At 38.3% G+C, this 17784-nt stretch overlaps 1 protein-coding gene across 2 annotated transcripts in view; it reads left to right on the top strand.

Moving 5' to 3' along the window:
* LOC306850491 (uncharacterized protein) overlaps positions 1-17784 on the top strand; it is a 39279-nt gene that overhangs the window by 19719 nt on the left and 1776 nt on the right. For both annotated transcript variants that reach the window (XM_079386145.1, XM_079386146.1), the window contains 19 exons: positions 546-1744; positions 3127-7306; positions 8728-8766; positions 8969-9087; positions 9181-9355; positions 9864-10003; positions 10745-10871; positions 10965-11000; positions 11751-11926; positions 12119-12245; positions 12427-12572; positions 14026-14152; positions 14284-14313; positions 14669-14781; positions 14911-15043; positions 15695-15834; positions 15976-16099; positions 16380-16538; positions 16650-16812. In XM_079386145.1, the coding sequence (XP_079242271.1) occupies positions 546-1744; positions 3127-7306; positions 8728-8766; positions 8969-9087; positions 9181-9355; positions 9864-10003; positions 10745-10871; positions 10965-11000; positions 11751-11926; positions 12119-12245; positions 12427-12572; positions 14026-14152; positions 14284-14313; positions 14669-14781; positions 14911-15043; positions 15695-15834; positions 15976-16099; positions 16380-16538; positions 16650-16812 (7453 nt within the window). The remainder of the gene's footprint in view (positions 1-545; positions 1745-3126; positions 7307-8727; positions 8767-8968; positions 9088-9180; positions 9356-9863; positions 10004-10744; positions 10872-10964; positions 11001-11750; positions 11927-12118; positions 12246-12426; positions 12573-14025; positions 14153-14283; positions 14314-14668; positions 14782-14910; positions 15044-15694; positions 15835-15975; positions 16100-16379; positions 16539-16649; positions 16813-17784) is intronic.

Raw genomic sequence — 17784 nt, 5'->3', positions numbered from 1 at the left:
TAATTAAGTATAATCATGTATAACTGAACTTGAAACAGTAGCTGTGCGGTCTAGATAGAGTCATCCAGGAAGTTCTGTTCACACGTGGGGGGAAACAAACATCAGTTACCATTGATACTTTGGTTTTCTGTTGGTAAATAAAGATAAACATCCAATAACAAAGTTGAATAAAGAAGCAAGAATGCAAGAGAATCTGTTGGGAATACAAATAATGCACTCTTTACATCATTTGAATAAGTAAATAGTAAATCAGTTAATGTCATGATAATTAATGACTCTGAAATACAGAAATACACTGATCTCACATTTTTTGTGTATTGCCCTCTGGTGTTATTTTGCCAAAATCTTTCATCATAATTTAGCTAGTGGAAAAGTAAAAGGTAAAAAAATAATAATAATAAATTATAAAAAAAAGTAATTTCTGACTGAAATCTGCAACACCTTAAACACAGCCACAAGTGCTCAAGTTTAATAAGAGTTTATAATTGAGATCTGTATTTATTTATTTATGTTCTTACCTATTTTTCCTTTTCTTGTTTTTCCAGAGTTCTGAGGAGAAGGGAGGAGTTCTGAACCGCATTGGAAGCTTTTTCACCCGGAAGAAAAAAAGCAGAACCACATCGGATGACAGGGATGAAAATTTGTCTCCAGAGGCAAACAGCCCAACCAGGTACTCAGCATCAGAGGAACTGAGACGGACTCAACACAAAGAGTTTGACGATTCAGTGTTTGGGCCGGAGAATAGAAGTCCCAGTGTGTGTAGCATAGCCTCCATTGTTGCAGATGGAGGAGACTTGCCTTTTGCCGACAGTGGCAGTAGTGGACGAGGGAGCGTAAAAGAGGTGGAAGTGTTCAAGGTGAGCAGGGTTGAAACCTCCAGCGACAAGAAGACCGAGAATCTGGTGAAGGAGGTGAACAGGAAGCTCAAGGTGTTCCTGGAGGAGACAACAGATACAACAATAAAGAAATGTGCCCCTGTACACACCCCTGACACGCCAAAGTCCTCCGCAGTCTCAAGCCGGACAGAGAGTAAAAAGACTTTTTTGAAAACCACCATCACAGGCGGTGGGAATTACACAGCGTTGGTTGGGGTGACTCTGGGATCACCATCCAGAAACTCATCATCCTCTGATATTCAGCCTGGAGAACCGACAGAAACAGAAACCATGGGGAAGAAAAACAGCGGCAAACGAAAATCACGCAAAATAAGCAATCAAGAAAGCAATAATGAGCTTCTTGCCCCAACGAACACCACTTCCCCTGAGGCAGAGGAGAGGTCAGTGCAATCATCTCCCTCACCTGGTCAAGTACACAGAGCCGTGTGGGCGGAAACTCAACTGACAGAGGAGAGTGAGAGCTCTGTTACTGACTCACTCTCTTCTACAGAACCTGCTCCGACCAGCCCAGCCGAGAGTTATTCTGCCCTCGGTACAGCTCCTAGAAACACTCCTGCTCCTTCTCGAGCTGCCGAGCAAGCCATCTTCACCTTACATGCTTCAAAAGACAGCACTGAACCACCAGACGAGGAAACTCGAGACAGCCTTATTCCTAAACGCCTGCATGCTGAGAGCAATGAAGAGAAACGCAGAAGCTTGAAACTGTCGAAGAGTGAGAAAGTCTTTGCTAAAAGAGTGTTTGTTGGTTCTCAATCAAGCCTAGATGGGGAAGAACAAGCTGACACAGAGACTCAAAGTGAGACTAATTTGGATATAACGCAGAATGTACAGCAGGTTAAGCTGAAAATGTAAGTACTCCTGTGTTGTGTTTGTGTGTCTGTGTTGGGTTACTGAGCAGCGAGGCCTTTATTCAGTCTGTACAGTCCAGATTACTATGTGGAATATGATACTTGGGTTCCCATTATTTTGAGTATGAGATGAACGATGGCTCTAAGATCTTTCCATAGATTTAGGTTTCTGTTGTATATATAGTATACTGTTGAAAGGATTGGGGTCGGTAAAAATTTTGAAATGTTTTTGAAAGAAGTCTCTTATGCTCACTAAAGCTGCGTTTGTTTAATCAAAAATACAGTAAAAACAGTAAAATTATTAAATATTATTACAATTTAAAATAACTGTTATTGTGTTTAAATTAGTGCTGTCAAACGATTAATCACGATTAATCGCAACCAAAATAAAAGTTTTTGTTTACATAATATATGTATGTGTACTGTGTATATTTATCATGTATATATAAATACATGTGCATGTGTATATATATAAATATGTTATGTTTATATATTAAATCTATTTATTATAATATGAATTATATGAATATAAATATAGATGAGTGTGTATTTATATATACATATTAAATATACACAGAACACCCACATATATTATTCAAACAAAATCTTTTATTTTGTATGTGATTAATCGCGATTAATCATTTGACAGCACTAGTTTAAATATATTTCTAAATGTAATTTATTCTAATAGTCTGATTTGGTGCTCAAGTTAAAAAAATAAAAATTACATAATTTTTAAAAAAATATATACACGTTGAAAATGTTTGGGCAGCTTAATATTTCGGTGGAAACCATGATACATGGAACAATAGATGATCTAACCAAATGAGGGTTGCCTAATGTTGAAAAACTGCTGTCTCAATGTAATATGATTTGATTATCTCGTTCATCATCATATCATCATGTACAGTGTGCTTTAAGTTAATTACCACCTGTACAGTGGAAATTAAGTGATCGCTTCAGTTTCTATAGCAGCTTGTGATTGTGTTTTGTTTCTTTTGTATGCTTTGATCTTTACTTCACACAAAAATAATTTACCTGAATAATTCTGTGCAAGTTCACCTGTGATTAATCAGCTCTTTTTAGCTGAGTAATCTAAAAGCTCTATACAATTAATTGATATGTCATTAGTTTAAGCAGTTTAAATTGTGTGCAATTATCAAAGTTAGAAATGCAGCCAAACATGTTCATAAGAAGTGATCTGAAATAATTTGAGTTCTTCAAAGGGAAACAAAGGTCAATGGGATGGTTTGCCCGTGAGATGTCTGTTTTTTTTTCACGCTTGAAAAATTCAAATGATTTCTCATTAATGTGAAAGCATATGAATGCATGGATCCTCCCTTGACTCTTAACATTGCTGTTGATTTTACGTCTTTCCACAGATTACCAAACCCCAAAAGTGTGAATCTCAACCAGTCTAATCCACAGACAAACGAGTCAGAAGGAGATTGTGCTGTTTTTGTCCAAGAGAAGCCTCTTGATGAGGATTTAGACAGCCCCTTTGAACTTTCAACAGAAAACAGAGACGCTACAGACTTTGGGGAGGAATTTGATTTCCCAGAAATGCCTATTAATAAAGTAACATTGAACACTGTGATGAGCAGTCATCAAAATTCATCTATGCCATCAAAACCTACGGACAGAGGCACCAGTGGACCAAATGGGGGAATTAAAGCAAAGAGCCCTCCACCGCAAGTTGCCCCTAAAACAAAATCTGTAATGTCTCGCATTAAAAGCCTCTCTGAGGCATCAAAGATGGAAGTGCCTCCAGTACGGAGGATTTCTCAGAAGCAGACAGATCAAAAAGAGATTAAATCGCCGACAGAAAAGGGCCAGGTTGTTACACTTAATAAACCAAATGAAATCAAGACAGGAATTCCCAAGAAAGGCACACCAGAGGTTCAAACAAAACCAAAGAAAGTGCTGGAGGTTGTTACGGTGTATAGTGTTTCTACAGAAGCTGAAAGACAGGTGTCCACCAAACGTCAGAACGAGGCAGCATCAATAAGCCCAGAGCGGAAAATGTCACCGACTAAGAGATTGGAAGAGAGGGATGTTTTGGATGCCTCGCTAACGACAAAAACTTCTCAACTCACTAAAGATCAGGTCAATCTTTCAAAGACTAAAAGAGAAAGAAGTCTAAAACATTCCCTGTCTGCAGATAAAGCCCCATCTTCCCCATCTTCATTGGAAAATTCTGGTTCAACAAAACTTAACACTGAATTCAAAACAATTAAAGATATTCAAAAGTCAAAAACACAACCAACAGTTGCCACTGACAGAAGTCCAACATCAAAGAGTAGTTTTTCCTACTCAAAGAGTAAATTAAAATCAGGTGACACTGGCAACAAAACCGAGACAAAACTTTCTTCCTCAGCTCCTGGCACAGACCAGTCAGACCAGAATATTGAAAAGGAGAAGCCAGCGAACGAAACTCAGCTGAGCAGGCCAAGGAGTCCAAGAAAATTCATTACTGATGTGTCACCAACAGGAAGGAAGCTGCCTCGAACGATACCATTGAGCCCTCAGAAACAGCCCTCGCATGGAGAAGTTGCCCACGGAGAGAGTGAGTCACATGAACCAGCCTCACTGCCACTTACCAAGCCAGAGAGAAATGAATCATCACTGGTTAACGGTCCTGTTGCTAATGGAAAATCTTCCAAATGTGAAGCCACTGGGAATGCTGTGGTCAGGGTATCACCAGAGCTCAAATTGAAAAGCCCTGTTAAGGAGGTGGATGATTTACAGTCAGCAACTCCACGTCTCAAAAGTCCCACTAAACTCAAACCCTGGAAAGATTTTAGGAAGGCAGAGCCAGCTGCAACTTCATATTCAAAAACAGACAAAGGCAATAAAACAACAAATTTGTCCGTCACACCCACATCTGCTTTGAAATCTGACAAAGCAGAAAATATTTTGAAGCAATCAAAAGCCATTTCTGAAAGTAAAAATTGTGATGCTCCAGAGACCAAAGTCACACCAGATGTGTCACTTTCAGAAAACAATGATTTACAGACCAATCGACTGACAGAATCAAATCTATCAATTTCATCAGACCCACATGCGCAAGTTACATCAGATAAAGAGACAGTTATTACGAAGACAGATGAAATTTCCACAACATCCAAGACGGCTAAACAATCAAAAGCCTCTTCCGAAACAAATTATGAGAAATCTGGTGCTGCTGAGAAAGTCACGCTGGAAGTGTCTTCAGAAAAGAAAGATTCAAACTCAGAAAAGCAGACACAGTCAGATCTACCAGTTTCACCAAACCTACATGTCCAGGATGTACCAAATAAGCAGTCAGTCAAAGAAAAGCCACTTACTGGGTTCAAGGAAGAGAAATGTGGCCTTTTCAAGGAAAATGAAATTTCCTCAATACCTGAGACAGATCAATACAGAACCAGTGATCTGAGCACTCAAAATATTGGTAAACATTCAAAATCCAACTCTGAAACGAAGGCTGAAAAATTTGGTGCTGCTGAAAACATAGTCAAATTAGATGTGTCGCTTTCAGAAAACCAAAATTTGCAATCCGTAAAACCACAGACTGAATCAAATATACCAGATTCATCAGAGTCACATGTCCAAATTATGCCAGATATGCAGTCAGATGTTGACCCAGACAAGGTTCTCGGATTCAATAAAGAGACGTGTTCCCTGTCTAAGGCAGATGAAATTTCCAAAATACCTAAGACAGCTAAACAATCAAAAGCCTCTTTTGAAACAAACGATGAAAAATCTGGGGATACTGAAACCACAGTGAAGCTGGATATGTTGCTTTCAGAAAAGAGCGATTCACACTCAGAAATACTAAAGACAATGACAGATGTAGCAGTTTCTATAGAATCACATGCGCAACTTGCATCTAATGAGCTGCCAGATGTTGTCAAAGAGAAGTCCAATGCAGGGTTTGAGACAACCAGTCATCTGAGTGGTCAAGATGCTGAGAAGTCTCGCTCTTCTCAGGAACAAATCAGTCAAGTAATTTCAGAGGACTCATCTGAAACAACCCAGAAGACTGAGACCAAAAAGCTCAGTGTGGAAAATGCTTGGAATTCAGATTTAAATCAACCAAAAATAACTACAAAACTAGATGAAAAGGTTAAAAGTGAAGAAGAGAGTGGCAAACACAACGTATTAGAGAAGCAGCTGGTGCAGTCTGGAGACTTGCATAAAACAAACCCAGAGTGTGTCAAACAGAATGAATTAAATAAATTGAAGCAAGTTGATAAGACACCAGTAGCAGTGATCACGCCTCCAGAGGCTGCTTCTAAACCTATTCGAAGAAGTGATCAGACTTCAGATCAGCAACCTACATCAGTTAAAATAACAGATAAACTGACTTCCAAAGTGGACAGAAAGAGTGAATTTCAAATTAAAAATACAGAGTCCAACCTGAAAGTTAAGGATCTTACAAAGCCTCTCGACAAAATACCAGCTATGATCTTACAAAAGCTGAAACCACCAACTGACCAAAGTGTTCATCAGTTTACTTCTCAGAATCTTCCTTTGGACCCCAAAAGCCTCTTACAAAATAGCACGGCACCATCTAGTTGGTTAGACGTGGACCGAAGTTTTGAAAAGAAGAAAACAGAGAGACGTTTGGATTGTTCTGCAAGTGATGACAATCAGCTTGACACTTCGGATGACTTTGATGATTTAATTCGTAACATCAAGGAGAACTGCTCCCCTTTCTCTTTACCACCAAGAAAACATGGGCAGAACAAAATGCCGTCACCTCCTTTTGCCATGCCTGCCATTAAAGAAGATCACTTTGAGAAGATATTTGACCCAGAACAGTTCCAGTTTGGGACAAGAAAAACTGCAGGACCTAAAGACCCCTCTCCAGCCATGATGATCAAGAAGAAAAATGTAGAGGCAAAAACCAACCCACTGTCCAAACGTTCTCAGGACAGCCTTCTTTATAAAGGTCTCTCAACTAGACGGGAACAAGACAAAGCTAAAAAGGTCACAGTCACTGACGAGAAAACTGATGGAGAAAAACAGAACACTGAGGGCTCTGGAAAAGTGTCCTCAAGACTGGAAAGAATGTCAATCATCTCAAACCTTGTGAACTCCCCAAACATGGCAAGAAAAGTCCGAACTGAACCAAGCTCTCTCATTAATGGCATTCAGTCACCCGTAACGCCACCACCAGAGGCACTGCCAACCTCAGAAGATCAAAAGGACATACTGCTGTCCCATGCTGTCACCTCTGCAAAAGAGGGGCTTGGTGATTTGCCAGATTCTGGCAGTGTAAAGGCAGGACCTGGGGATTCAGTAAAGAGCCCATCCACACCTCCACCTCTTCTAAGTTTCTCAGATGTCAAGCTGCCTGACTTTTTGGAAAAGTACATGAATAAAGGGAAAGATGCGAACACCATGAGCCAGCAAAGGCCTGACACTGACTCTGTCCCTGCACTGGATTTGAATCTCACTTCCAATAAATTTAACTCAAGCATGGGACTGCAAGGCATATCGGGATTAATATCTCCATCCAACAGCACTCAGCAGATTCCACTGCCCACACCCACTGGTCTCTCACCAACATACTCAGAGGTAAGAAAGATGTTAAAAAGGACATCAGATGCAAAATTCACTTTTACATGGTGTTTGCATATAATTGTGTCTTCGCAGTGTGTGGACAGAACCACCCTACAATGATAAAAATCCATTCAATCATTTTTTTAATCCCCAAATAACCTAAACAGTTTTGATTATGTGTTTTGATTTTCTGAGCAGTATGACATACTGCTCAAGCCCCGTCTGCCGCCGCTGACAGGCTGTCCCGCATTAACATATTTCCGCCCTCAGTACGCTGTCTGTGCGATCAAGCAGCTGTAGCAACAGCAATGTCTTGTAAGCAATGCAGGTGTTTTGTAGTTGGATTTAAAAGTGAACATGAGAGTCTTCATTTTCTCCCGACATGAGAGCCAATGAGGACGCAGTGGATTAGTTTTGTTTTTGATGGGAATGCACCACCAACTACATAAAAGACGGTGGAGAGGGGTGAAGTGAGCAGTAGCTCATTATTATTTAAAGAGACATGCACTGAAATGAACACAACTGTTTTTGACAAGGTAAAAAGGGTGTTGTTATACACAACCATTGAGGAATTTTAGCGAAAGTATTTTGCAGACATTTCATGAAGACCCTAAAGAATCACACCAACTTGTGGAAAACGAGCATTCGATGTGTCCATTGTTTCATAAAATCTCTTACGAGTAATAAATAAGCCCAAAAATTCTGTAATTTTTAAAGTAATTGACTAAAAGTACAAGCACTAGGTTTCAAAGCTTCCATAGTACAGTACATGTTTAAACTACAATTTGTGCTTCAAATTGTACTTTACTCAAATACTATTGAAACTGAATGCTTGTACTTTTACTCAATTACCAATTTTTAAGGAAAAATAGTAGTCCTTCAAAGTACAGAATACATACTTCATTGTGACATAAATCTGTCATCGTATTAAAAACTTTTCTGTCTGTCTTACTGAGATTAGATCAGATCACATGGCTAGATTTTGATACCCATTCTGTAACTTTACCTTTCTTAATGCATTTTACACCTACAAACCTTATTTATTTATTATTTTAAATATATCATGTTAGTATAATGAACAGCAGGTGCTACATACACAAATGCGTAATGTGTACAAAAGCCTTTATAGTTTTTTCATAGGGCTGTAGGTGTCTTGCTTCACCTTTGAAACTGCTTATGTTGTCTGTACCTGCCTGGTCCTTTATCAGTGGAAATTTTGTCAGTCTTGTCTTTAAGACACAAGAGGAATGTTAAGCCCTCTAGGCTTCAGTTTGTTTTTATAGGTACCTCTGATCATAGTACTATGGCTGTGCTGTATTTGAACCAAAGCTCCAGTTAGTGTCTCAAAGTAGTTTTCAAAATGTCATCAATGTTCATGTCAAAAACTTTATAATGTGAATAATGTTTGAATATTAACTTAAGTTTTTGATTTCCAGACATCAGGTGTCAGAGGCTTCCACAGACGCCCTGGAAAGGTATTGCAAAACTGAAGATACCAATCTATGCAAAATTGATCATAATTTATAGTAATTTAGCATACATTTATTTAGTGTACATTTTAGTACAACCAGTTTACTGTTACTTTCCAGTTCATTATCCACTTTTGCAGTGCTTCAAATAAGAAAGGGAAAACAGTTATCACATTTATGGAGAGTGTTTCAATATTATTGCTTGCAGATTGTGATATACCAACAACCTCAGTTTGGAGGAGAGGCATACGAGGTGTTCAGAGACGTAGAGGACGCCACCTCTCTAAACCTCTCTCCACTCATTTCCATAAAGGTCATTAGAGGATGGTAAGAACAGTCACTTCTATTCAGAATGTGACAAATCCTGTGACATTTTAAAGTGTAAGGTCACTAATGTTAATGTTTGTCTTGTCCTGTTAGCTGGCTGCTGTATGAAAAGCCAGGCTTCCAGGGCCGGTCCATCGCTCTGGAGGAGGGGCCAGCAGAGATAGCAAATGAGTGGGCGGAGACAGAGCCCAGTGGTGAAGTGGAGCCCAACGGCCTGCCACTCCCAACCACACCCATGGTTATTGGCTCCATTAGGCTTGCATTAAGGGTGAGTCAAAATCGTGAGTCACATGGATCAACGCTTGACCTCAACCAGTCAAATTCCCCAAAGAATCTCTTAAATACAAAATAAATAAGATTAGATTAGATTAGATTCAACTTTATTGTCACTGCAGAGTATAAGTACAGAGCCGATGAAATGCAGTTAGCATCTAACCAGAAGTGCAAATAACAAAGTATATAAATATAAAAAATATGTGTATATACATTAAGTTTAATGACATATAGTACAAGTTAGGAGGTAGAGGGGGAAAGACTAGCTCAGTGCAAATGATTGTACATACAACTTAGGTTGCAAGGAAGTATAAACAGAAGGTGCATTATAAAGTGAGGTATGTAAATAGCATTTGTTTATATATATGGCCAATGACCTTAACGGCATCCGGAGGTAGAAATGTGCAAGGGAATGTGCAAAATATCAGAGAAATGCATTACCATTGAACCGCTAGCATGCATGCTTTGTTCTTTGATAACTTGCTCTAGTATTTTTCTCTCAGGATTACAGCACACCAAAAATCGACCTGTTCACAGAGCTGAATGGGATGGGCCGAGTGTCTTCATTCTGTGATGACACCATAGAGACCTGTTCATTTGGTATTCCTCAGAGTACTGGGTCCATTAAGGTTCACAGTGGAGTGTAAGTGAGCTTACATAAATGCTTACACTTGATATGGGATCTGATAGTGAAGCGATTTAAAACTTTGTTGTGCAACATTATATGTTAACATTTATTTGAATTCCTCAACTTTATGATGATGTTTTATGAAATAATTACATTACAATATACAATACTGGAGCCATTACTCCAGTCTTCATTCACATGATCCTTCAGAAATAATTCTAATATGCTAATTTCATGTTCAGGAAACATTTCTTATTATCAATGCTGAAAACAGTTGTTGCTGTATAACATTTTTCCTCAGTATCTTAATGAATGGAGAATTCAAAAGAACTCCTATGTATTTGAAACATTAGTAATGTCTTTACTGTCACTTTAAAAAAAAATCTTACTGATCCTTGGGTTATGATCAGTATTGCATCAGTAGTAGAGCTAAAATGAGATATGAAGGACACAAGCCTCATGTTTGTCCTTACTGCATGATCAAGCGGAAAGTTTTGAGGTTAAAGCATGTGACCTATGATTGGAGTTGAGAGACTCAAAGAGAGAAAGAGACCGTGTCTGTTGGAATATTGTTTTTTTCTTGTTTTGCGTGTTGGATGGAGATGGCATTTTCGAAATATTTTTTTTCTGCCTTGGCATTTTTGTTCTTTGCCAGAACTTCAAGAAGCATGTTTTTAAATAACAAAATGAAAGTTATCTTTTACCAGGTTCTAAAATTCTTTTAGATCTATTCTAACTGTAGTTGTGTGTTTGTAGATGGATGGTCTTTAGTGACCCAGGTTTCCAGGGCTTTTTGGCTGTTTTGGAGGAAGGAGTGTATCCCTGCCCTCAGGACTGGGGCTTTACCGCCGCCTTTGTCGGATCACTGCGGCCCTTGAAAATGGTAATTACATACCACTCATTCCATCTCATTCTGGCTTATAACAAGATGTATGAACAGAGGTTCATTTACAATTGTTTCTTTTGCTTTTCACAGGGTGAAATTAAGGTGGAAAATCCCAATGAAATTAAGGTGAACTTTACATTTTAAATCACATTGAACACTGATTGAACACATGAAAAAGTTGTAGTTCAGCTCACTGAAAAAAGCCAAAGACTAATTTTACACATTTATTTGGCGAAAGACATTCTGTACAGCCTGGAATTAAAAGTACCTGTTGGTGCAGGTAGTCTGGACCAGATCGAGCATGCCCAGGGGCGGGGTTTGTTCTTGTTCTTTGCTTGCTCAGCCCGTGCCAGTGCTTGTTCTTTTGATTTCTGAGCTGTGAAAGAGCAGCGGCATTAAGTCTGACTTTGAAACTACAGTTAGATGCAGTCTAACTTTGGCAGTACATGTTTCTTACAGCAGAGGCATGTGATCCCATAATGGTTTAATTACAATTAAATGTTACTTATTAGAAACAGTCCAATGTTTTTGATGGACCACTGAACATGTCAGTGTTTTCAACTGAAGTATTTATGTCATAAATTAAAATGTTTTAAATAATTTTATTTAGTTCATATTCAGTATATGTAATTAAAATTTAATAATAATAATGCAGTTACAAATTGTAGGAAATGTACTGTACAAATCAAAGCAAAATCAATTTTGGCCTCAAATGAAAAGTGAATTTCTGGTGGTCTGTGTTGCATTCAGTATTTATTCACATTGTATATTTTAATGAAACTCCAGTGTGTCTCATACATGTGAATGTAATTGACAGGAAGTTATTCTAAATATGCAGCAAGCTGTAAAGTGTTTTTTTTTTCTATGTGAACTCAGGTGCTACTCTTTGAAAAACCAATGTTTCAAGGGGAGTGCATAGAGATTGAAAAGGAGATTTACAACTTTGATGAAGGAGAGGAAGAGAAAAATGAAGAACATGAGACTGAGAGTCCTGACAGCACCAGGAGAAAGAGACTCAGTTCTGTTGGTTCACTGAAGATCCTGAGTGGCCTGTGAGTAATTTTTTTTACAGTACAGTTACATTGTTGGATTTTGCTTTTTTGTTTTGGTCTCAAAGTCTGGAAAGACAGCCAGATCATCAACATGTCACCCAATTACTGTAGATCTACACATACCTTAATTTCTTGATGCTTTATTGCCTTCAGCTGGATCCAGCAGTGATTATTGTTATTGTTAATTTATAGCTGGGTAGGATATTCTGCACCAGGGTACGAGGGTCGCCAGTATCTTCTGGAGGAAGGAGAGTATGCAGATTTCAGTGACTGGGGTGGACTGGAAGACAGGCTCCTCTCTATACGTCCAGTGTTAGCAGTATGTATACGGAGAGTGAATCATAGAGTTCAAGATTAATATTAAATAAACAGTTTACAGCATAACCTCCTCACAGCAAGGCATTGCTGGGAAGACAAGGATTAATAAACTTTGTGTGGTCTGTGTTTTTTTTCTGATGTACACTGATTCAAGTCGCTTCACGGTTTGTGCCCTTTTGTAGGATTTCATGACTCCTCACGTGAGAATGTTCAGTGAGCGGGATTTAAACGAGAGAGGGATGAATGTGGACCTGCTGGAACCTGTCATTAGCATGGAAACCACTGGCTTTGGCATAAAGACACAATCGGTGGAAGTCTTCTCTGGCGTGTGAGTGTCTACATCTAAACTCCCTGTTTCCTCTTTCAGGCATCACTCTCTCTCTTTTTCTTTCTTTTGTAACCCTCGACCTGGGTACGGCTTAAATCTGTCAGTGAAATATTTATTAGCCCTTGTGGGCAGCTGCTTACAGAGATAAAATCAGAAGTAGTTCACTCAGAAATTATAATTCTCTCATTATTTAACTCATTATTTAAGTGTGCAAAAGTCACCACCCATATTTTAAGTAGTCTTGGTTCTTGAAATATTTTCATTAATCTAGTTCATAAGGGTAAAATTGATACAGTTGTTCACCCAAAAATGAAAATTCTGTCATTAAATACTCACCCTCATGTCGTTCCAAACCCATAAGACCTTCGTTCATCTTTGGAACACAAAGTAAGATATCATTGATGAAATCCGAGAGCTTTCTGACCCTCCATAGACAGCAATGTAACTGACATGTTCAAGGCCTAGAAAGGTAGTAAGGAAATCGTTAAAATAGTCCATGTGACATTAGTGGTTCAAACGCAATATTATGAAGATACGAGAATACTTTTTGTGTGCAAAGAAAACAAAAATAACTTCAACAATCTTTGACGCGCGTTCACGAGTGTACCACGACGCATTATGCTGCTGAAGCAGGAGCCTACTGAAAATACAGCTTTGCCATCACAGAAATAAATGACATTTTAAAATTTAAATTTACATAAATTAATTTTGCAAATGCTTTTATTCAAAGTGACTTAGCATTCAAGGTACACATTTTATCACTATGTTGTATTGCTTATATATTTTATATATATATATATATATATATATATATATATATATATATATATATTCTTTATACTAGTGTATATACTAGTGTATACAGGATAGGAGGATGAGTTATCTGTTTAATTCTGTACCTCTCATATATGTTTCATGGTTGAAGTTCATACCTGCTCAGCTGATAATGAAAGGAGTGGCACACGAATGTGAGGTGTAATATATCCTGAGGCAGACTCATACTTTAGTTATCTTTTTTAATCAAAGAGTTTTCAGTGGTGGTGTTGCAAACATACCCACACCCCTTCTCTCTCCTGTCCTTCACATGCAAACAGACACATACAAATCCTGTGTTAAGAGCACACGTCAATGTAGTGCTGCGTCAGTGTCAAGGGTGTGACTTTGATAACATTCTTCAATAAAATGAGATAAATTATGAGATGACTAAAACAATAGTGTTTATATTTAACACAGATTCACAATACCATTGTGTTTCTTATATGTATCTTTCACAGATATGACACGACTTGAGATTGTCGTCTTGAGATTGATACATTCAGCTATCTGTATTTTCCTTACTGAATGTGAAATTGGTGGCAAATTGTGTGTGTTGTGGAAGTCAGTGTGGTTCATATTACAGAGATCAAAACTGCTGAGTTAAAAAGATCTAACTGTTAAACGTCTGACTGAACAGGTGGATAGCATTCGAGAAGGCACACTTCTCAGGCGAGCTGTACATTTTAGAGAAGGGTCTCTACGGCAGTCCAGAGGACTGGGGAGCACACAACTGCAAGATCTTGTCAATTCAGCCTGTGGTTTTGGTAATAATTTGTCTGCAGTATTTGCTCTATTTTTGCAATGTTATTGTTTTGCAATTTTATTTGTTACTCAATAAATCCTTGCTTTTGTTTGTATTCCCATGATGTCTTATAATTAATTTTTTCTGCCTCAGGAACAAGCTGAAGGACTGTCCAGATATAAGGTGAGTTTAAATGTTATGGTTCCACATGGTATCTTATTATGAAAGGAAATCTGTGCAATGGATTTAAGAATGTTAATCAGAGCAAAGAGTACTACAATCCTACATACAGCTGAAAAAATTAAATTAAAATTTAATAAATGAAGATGCTAGAGGCAGGATGTGTACAGATTTGTGAGTGACAGGCATTCAGGAATTCTGCGGGCACAGATTCCTAGTTTTAACTGAAGTGAAGATTTAGTTATTCTAGTCAACTAGATATATTTTTCTTATCATCTTATGCATCTTATCAAAGTGATTTTAGATTAAAAAGCTTTTTTAAGCTTCATTCATGTGATACTCTGATAAAACGCTGCAGGTGCAGTTGTTTGCTGAACCGGGGTTCAAGGGAGCAGTGCAGACTTTAGATGAAAGTGTGGCGTTCCTGCCAGAGGGCTTCCACCCCATGTCCTGCAAAGTTCTGGCTGGGAGGTGAGAAATTTAGCCTTAAAACAGAATCACGCAAGAACATTAAATGTGTACAAAACACTTTACTGTTCACCAAGATTGGATAGTGTTTCAAAATAATCAGCATTTCATTATACATGTTTCTGCTTGAAGCTGGGTGGTGTTCGATGGCCCACAGTTTACTGACAACATGTATGTACTGGAGGAAGGAGAATACCCTAATCCTGAGGCTCTGGGCTTACTCTACTCCGACTGCAAAATCAGCTCCGTCCACACTGTAGGACATGTGAGTACTGAAGAGACGATGGGATCAGAAGAAAAAGATCTCTAGGCTAGGCAGAATATTTAATTTGGTCTGACCCTTTTCATATCTATCTAACAAGTGCTGTCTTGGCACTACATATTACTTTCATTGATCGTGTAGATGTATTGTATCATGTATTTTTTGGCTTTGCCAATTGAACTAGACATGAACATTGAACATGTTGTTAATCTGGATGAAAATTTGTTGTAATTCAAAGAATGACAATGCTGAAACAATATCTAAAAAGAATACCTAGAAAATTATATTTAAAAAATTCACTGTGGTATAGTCTTTCAGCAGAAGTGTGTTCATGCATTCTGTCATGTAGTTACATTTTTGGTTAAAACAATAAAAGAGAAAAGATAAGTATAATATCTTTCCTGACATAAAATGTTGCTTAAAATAATTGTCATAATTGTGGTGAGGCAAAATGAAAGCGAAGATGTTTGCAGGAAATAATTTTAGAAAGATTTGTGGGATCTTCAGTGTTTTGTGGGCTAAAAGGTACAAAGCATTGTAACATGTTCAAAGCACAGCCTTGTTTTCAGTCATGTCATATCTGACTGGTTTCTATAATAAAATGATTGGATTATTGTAATAAACACACGTATCATTGTTTCTCTGTCCACTCAGGAGTTCTCTATGCCCTCCATCACACTCTTCTGTAAATCCGGCTTCAGAGGACGGAAAGTAGTTCTGACCGATGGCGTTTTGAACCTGTCTCTGGCTGGCATTGATGGGCGGTTCAACTCTCTATTGGTCAATGGAGGAATGTGAGTGGTTTCTGAAGCACATTCAAAGCTCAGATTTTGGTGTAGAATATCAAATTTAGTGGTGTTATTATTCTTTATGCTTCATTTGGATAAGAAAATAATAAATTAATTTTTCTCTGTGTATTTGTGTTTTTTTATCAGCTGGGTGTTGTATGAATACAGCAACTTCCGTGGTCGTCAGGTCCTGCTCCATCCGAGCGAGATCTGTGATTGGCAGAAGTTCAGAGGCTGGGAACAGATTGGCTCTCTGCGTCCATTACTACAGGTATGAAGTGCCACCATATGCCTAGTTCTCAGTAAGCAAAATTACTTGTTTTGCTTTTAGGTGTGAGAGTTAATTGTTTGGGAACCGCAAATATAAAGGCAGGGCAAACCCAGCACATTTACAACATGTGGACATAAAGACACTCCAGTTAATCCAAAATGAGACTGTTAATACCCATGATTACATAATAATACTAGCAGGTTAGAGTTTATTAAGCAGATTGAGGCAAACTTTATCTATAGTAGACATGACCATGTATCTTCTGTGTCTTTCTCAATAGAAACGTGTTTATTTCCGGCTGCGTAGTGCAGAGACAGGCTACTTGATGTCTCTGACTGGACCTCTGGATGATTTAAAGCTGCTTCGGGTTCAAATGCTGGAGGAAACTGGTGGTCCAGAGCAGATATGGGTCTATGAGAACGGTCTACTGCGTTGCAAGGTACTTGAGACTTTGATCACCTCTCCAGATCTGATGCTGTACTCGAGTGATTTCGACTATGGCTCTGTTTACTCATCATGACCACCATCTCTCTGGCTTTTTCCTCTTCAGCTGGTGGAGGACTGTTGTGTGGAGACGTCTGGAGGTGTGGTGATGGCAGGTGGCAGGTTGAATATCTCACCTGAACCAGGCAAAGACAATCAGTTCTGGAGCATCACAGGAGACGGAATCATACGCAACAATCTCAAACCCGACCTTGTGCTGGAGGTCAAAGGTCAGTACTTTATACATGTGAATAAAAGAAAAGACAATGAAATGAAACAGAATGGTTGGAATGGAACAATAAACAGTAAAACATTCACATGCACATGGGGCGTGTGTGTGTTTCTGTCTGTCATAAAACTGCACCCTCCACTGGTGAGCTCCTAATCGCTTACTGATGACACATTCTAATATCACATCTATTAGCAACTTCGCTCGATCTGCTCGGGTAACTGCACTGCCACCCTACATGCATACCACAGCATCCTGTCAGAGGCAAAGATGTGTCTGAATCTGTATTACAGATGAAGCGGCTAGCATTTAACACTCGACTGAATATTAACTAAATGCTAATAATATTCCACAAACTATTCTAATAAAATATCCATATAATTAAAATATATTATTAAAAAAAATAACATTTAGAAGGGTTTTATGGTCAAAATGAAAAGTTTTTCTTTGGCTAGAAATGACTCTTTGTGAGTAACATCTTTACAGAATGTATTTAGCCACAACAAACAACTGGAACATTCATTCATTGGTCAGATTTTTTTTAAGGGAACAGATTGAAAAATTATTTTTACATGTAAAGCAGGAGATCAGGGGCATCAAACAACAATTAAAATGAGGGTAAATTATTTATTTGGACTGTGACAATAATCTCTGATGAAAGATCACTGCTGTATGGCTTGTTTTGTTTGTCTGAATTCAGAGTGAGTCAGAATTTAGTTTGTGGTTCAAATTTCTGTAATTTGAGCGCCACCCTGACGTCAGTCAGCACAGCAGAACCTGGCCACTTAATGTGTCACACCTTGTCTGTCTACCTTTATTTGTATTTATTTGATAAAAATACAATGAAACAGCAATATTGTGTAAGATCATTACAATTTAAAGTAACGTTTTTTAAAATGCTATTTGTATCAAAGCTTTGATGCAAAGCTGAATTTTCAGCAGCCGTTACTCCATTCCTCAGTGTCACATGATC

The sequence above is a fragment of the Barbus barbus genome (genome assembly GCF_936440315.1).
Source record: "Barbus barbus genome assembly, chromosome: 30".
NCBI lineage: Eukaryota > Metazoa > Chordata > Actinopteri > Cypriniformes > Cyprinidae > Barbus > Barbus barbus.
The sequence above is the reverse complement of the archived record's forward strand: the minus strand, read 5'-3'. Positions and strand labels throughout refer to the sequence as shown.